The sequence below is a fragment of the Ascaphus truei genome, chromosome 10, assembly GCF_040206685.1.
Source record: "Ascaphus truei isolate aAscTru1 chromosome 10, aAscTru1.hap1, whole genome shotgun sequence".
Lineage (NCBI taxonomy): Eukaryota > Metazoa > Chordata > Amphibia > Anura > Ascaphidae > Ascaphus > Ascaphus truei.
Genome location: NC_134492.1, coordinates 24,959,758 through 24,964,829, shown reverse-complemented (window position 1 = coordinate 24,964,829; position 5,072 = coordinate 24,959,758). Strand labels below are relative to the sequence as shown.

General features: G+C 44.4%; 1 protein-coding gene across 1 annotated transcript in view; it reads right to left on the bottom strand.

The window, feature by feature from the left end:
* Positions 1 to 804: 804 nt before the first annotated feature.
* Positions 805 to 5,072, bottom strand: part of LOC142503682 (cytochrome P450 4B1-like) — a 23,684-nt gene continuing 19,416 nt past the window's right edge. The window contains exons 10-12 of the mRNA XM_075616265.1: positions 2,574 to 2,638; positions 2,149 to 2,231; positions 805 to 1,361 (exon numbers count right to left, since the gene is read on the bottom strand). Coding sequence (XP_075472380.1) covers positions 1,193 to 1,361; positions 2,149 to 2,231; positions 2,574 to 2,638 — 317 coding nt within the window. The 3' untranslated portion in view covers positions 805 to 1,192. The remainder of the gene's footprint in view (positions 1,362 to 2,148; positions 2,232 to 2,573; positions 2,639 to 5,072) is intronic.

The following is a 5,072-nucleotide window of genomic DNA, read 5'->3' as shown; positions in this document are numbered from 1 at the left end:
TACAATCCGCCCTTGCTTGGGGAGGAGGGGGGAGGGGTAGTGAGAATTTGGTTATGGGGACACCCATCAAAGCCAAGGTTTCAATATGTTTCATTTGAAAGAATCGGTGATTCTTTACAATAAAATATCCCAACTTGCCGGTTTGCTCCCAGTACTAACCCATGTGAAGCACAGCAGGCTATGGAGAATAGTTTGAGGTGAGCAGCGACAGTGAAGTTGCCGACGTACACGTTCTTCTATCCCACATTCGTTGCTGATTCATGGTGGTCTACGGCCTTCCAAATGTGAGTCGGCTCACGTTTATTAAAATCTATTAAACAATACACTTAAAAGTTGTCAAAATGAAGTCGTATAACCTGATAGCTCATGTTGTGCTCATCTATTTCTAACTTTGAATTTATTCAAAATCTTCCCTTTGGAGTTTTCACCCATGTATTATTTTACTGGCATCAGCTGTTACATAGTTACATAGTAGTTGCATAGTTACATAAGGTTGAAAAAAGACTTGTCCATCAAGTTCAACCTATGCTACATTTAGACGACAGACACTTATCCTATATTTGTATTTACAGTATATTGATCCAGAGGAAGGCAAACAAAAATAACCCAGTGAAACATCATCCACTGCTGTCTCCTAAAGGGAAAAACCTTCCTTACCATGATGAGAACCTCTATTCTCCTACTGCATATCAGTGGCAGTGCTCATTTTAACCTCCCAGAGACAGATTTGTAGCAACTGATATCTCCACACTGAACTACGGAATTTATAATGCGCGGATTGCTCAAAAACAGCCGCAAAACGACTTTGCATTTGTAAAAAGAAATAACACATTTATTTTTTAGGGTGAGTAGAGCAGAAGGCTGTTTTTAAAGCAGAAGCGTAAAATCAAGTAATGTAAATTAATTAAAACCCTAACGGAAATACCTCCCGATTTTACTCCAGGTCAGTGTGACGAGATCCAGGACGGTCTTTTACCCCCCAACTATTACTCTAAGAGTTGAGCACAAAACCAGAACTGGATCCTGATCCCAAAACCAGGACTGGATCCTGATCCCAAAACCAGGACTGGATCCTGATCCCAAAGCCAGGACTGGATCCTGATCCCAAAGCCAGGACTGGATCCGGATCACGCCGCTGACCTGAGGCTAGTTGTCGGGTATGTAATCGGCACGGATTTCCGTGTGCCCAGGTTCAGCTCACTTTCTGTAGATACACGTGGATGCCATTTTTGGAGCGCAAGACCAGCTGCGGTAGTTTGAGCGCTGGTTTGGAGAGATCCGGCGACAGTTTGAATCGGTTGAGGGTCAGCGCTACGGCCACTTTCATCTCGTTCATGGCGAAGTTCTGTCCGATGCAGTTTCTGACACAGGAAAGGGAGCAGCATGATCATTACAGAAGAGGGAAACGCGCTCACTAATTTAGGACATTCGTGGCTTGCCACAAATTCTCAGAGATATGACACTTCACCAGAAATCACCAGCTATGATACCAAATTTTGCTCGTGATCAAAGTGGGTTTCAAAAAAGCAGGATTGCTGTGTCTTATTTTAAAAAAAAGATTTACGTTTCTTCTACTATTTTGGAAAGTTGATGAAACAATTATTCTGTGAAAAAGGATGGACACAGACATCCCTCTTTCTTTTTTTAATATAAAACAGAATTGCTACAATATTTTGTAAATAAACAATTAGTGGTACTGTGTACCCCCCTGTGTACACCTAGTGCAACCACACTTTGATCACTGACTTTACAATACGTCACAAAAAAGCTTTGGTGAATATTGGTGAATTTCACAAATAATCGCCAGACTACTATAAAATTAGGATGTGCCTTAAAATAAATAAATTCTGCAACAAAATATTGTCTTTGCTCCAACAGCTCCCAAATTGTGTGAGATCTCCCTGAAAGTGAATCGGATGGCTGCACATATCAAGTTATAATTTAAAGACTTTGAGTGCATCGTCAGTGAGTGCATACTCAGTACTTCACTTTGCTCCATCACACCTGACTGAGCCACCTGTGCTGAAGCAGGGATATTCTGAAAACCTGAGCTGTTGGTGGCCCTTGAGGATGACTGGAGTTGGCCACCCCTGACTTACACTATCTGTAAAGAGGCCATTTTTATTGTACCCGATGGCTGCACTTTACCTCGGTCCTGCAGCAAAAGGCACGAAGGCGTAAGAGTGTCGCTGGGAGGAATTTTCTGGGGAAAACCGGAGGGGGTCAAAAACCTGGAAGAAATGAAAAAATGACCCCCAAGAACAAGTGCTCCTAAAATCTCATTATCAATCATAACATTTAAACTGTATCACACAGGAAATGTCAGCACCGTGTTTCAGCTCTTTAGCTGGACAGTCCTGCAGTGCTTCTCTGGTAGCGTGATTCAGACCCCAACAGCTGTGAGGTGTGTGTGTGTGTATATGTGTGCTGACGTGACAAGTTAGCAATGCCGACCTCAACGCGTTTCGCACGGAAGTGCTTCTTCAGGGGAATTATAGCCCATTCACTGTCAGAATAGTCTGCAATGTATTACTTTGTAGTGGGTTAAAAATAGGATAAAAAAGATGACATACCTCTGGGTCCTCCCATATGCACGGGTTTCGGTGAATGGCGTAAATATTTAAGGTGACCACCATGCCTGAAATATAACATCAAAGTCATTTATAAAGGGGCGAAGACAGTGTGCAGGTATATTCAGATATAGCACATTTCACGTGTAGATATATCATTGACAACAAAGTGTCAGGGGGAACAAGAGTGGATCAGTGGCCTTTGCCATACAGGGTTAAATAAAAAAACCTATTTTACAATATATCATCACCTAAATCAGTCCTCAAGGGATGAAGCAGGGATATCCTTAAACCTGAGCTGTTGGTGGCCCTTGAGGTCTGACCTCTCTCCCCCCACCCCCCCCCCCCCCCCAGATCTCCCCCCCCTCCCCCCATCCCAGGTGCTTCTCACTGCAAATTTGCCAGTCTCTCTTCCACCTTAGGCCCCGGATATAGTGCAGGCATGCGTGCGACACAGCGCACGGCCACGCCTCCCCGGTCGCGCGCGCCTGTCGCTTGGGCGATCTACGGACTTTGATTTTCTCGCGACGAGGAGGCGTGGCCGCGCCGTCACCAGGCTGGTTCACCCTTGATTGGTTGAAACGCCCACGTCGGCTCAAAATGCTGCCACGCCGTCGCACTTCATCGCGCGCACTACGGCCGGCCTTATCGAGGTGCTGCATGTGGCGCCATCGTGCGCACTACGTCCGCGGCCTTATCCAGTTACTAAAGTAGTATCCTTTATTTTACCAGCGTATTCCTGAGCGCAGCACAGCTGCACCAAGACTCGTTACTCATATGCAACTGTGCTCCTTGTGTGTTTCATCATTCGCCACAAGCAGCAATAAGAGAAGGTTACACAGAGAGATATTTGCACTGATCGGCCTTTGTCGGCACAACGTGCTGATAAGGATTATACAGTAACTCACCTGTTACAATGTGACTCGCGGCTATACGGGGCCTTTCACCTTGTTTTTTCTGGTCTGACTCATCGTTTTTACACAGATTAAAGGAGGTGTGCGCTGACCTTATTTATTTACACGCCTTTTACTCTAGTTCAGCAGTGCACAAAGTAGGGGGTGGGAGATTTTTCGGGGTGGAGCGCGGGCCGTGCAGGGGCCCCCCCTGCTCTTCCCCGAGGCATTAAAATGAAATGCCGGGGGATCGCGTGAGGCCTCTGCAATGCTATTACCTTGACTCTGCCGGCGTCACTCGTGTCCATTGTAACGCAGTGGGGGTCATGTGACGCTGCGAGTCGCGTCACATGACATGACCTCCACGGCGTCATTTGACGCCGCATCAAGGTAAGGGAGGGATGCGCGAGCACCAGCGGAGGGAAGGCAGGGGGGTGCAGCTGCAAAACTTTGCGCTGCCCTGCTCTAGTTGACAGTTTTTGCTTAAATCTGTGCATTGAGCTGGGACGTAGAGGCAGTCAAAGCAGCACTTAAAATATATATATATTTTTTTTTGCTTTAATATATGCAACCTTTGATTGATTGCTCTTCATTGAAACCTTATTACTGTACCTAAACTACCAATCAATTTGTTTTTCTGTGATCGGTCAGCAAAATCCTTCTTGCCAGGGTCCACTGCCTTTCAGTTTCAATCGATCCTTCTGTCAGTGTAACTCAGCAGCTACAAAGTATTCTTATATTACTACGGTAACATTATCTATTGTTACAGTTTGCAGCTCAAACTGCTGGGCATACTGGCAACAAATGATCACAAACAGAAAAGTGTTGCAAAGATCTTGCACTGCTGGGGAAGTTAGTTAAAACTTGCTATAGAAATAAAAAGATGTTCAGTGTATAAAAAAAAAAAACCCTCATTAACAATGGCATTAAGTGTTGAATAAAAAAAATTAAGTAATTAATACTAATCTAATACTACAGAAATGGTTTATTAAAACAAAAAAAAAACACAAATGTAGGACATTGCATTAATTGCTCCTTTAAATATTGTACTTTTATTACATGTCAGTGTTGACCTTTATATACGAAATCACCCTTAGGCTGTGCTTTTAGTGCCCACGACGTCGACCAGACGAAAATAAAACCACTGACTCCGCCGCCAGCGCTTATAGTAAGTGTGACAGTGACGGAGCGACGTCACGGAAAAAAATTTGGTAGCGGATTAAATTTGATTTTTCAGAGGCTGTCGCCACATGTGACTGTCTCTAAACCAATCAATCACCCTGTCGCCAGCGACGTCGCCGAAAGTTAAATGATAACTTTCGCGGGTGGCGGCACTATACGCGCGTCCTTACACTGACTAAAGAAGCACCATGTTTACCAATATTAATGTAGATCAGATCAGACCTTGGAAACACGCACACGTTTTGTGATGTAACTGGAATATGATGGATTAACAAAGTTTTCTGCACATTATCCTTATCTCAACATTATTGAAATCCTGTATGAGATCAATGCGTTGCAAGCCCTTCTGGCAGTGAAAGGGTATAAAGAAGCAAATCACTCGCCGGTGCTATTTGTGGTCTCAGTGTCCTCAGCAGGAATATTGATG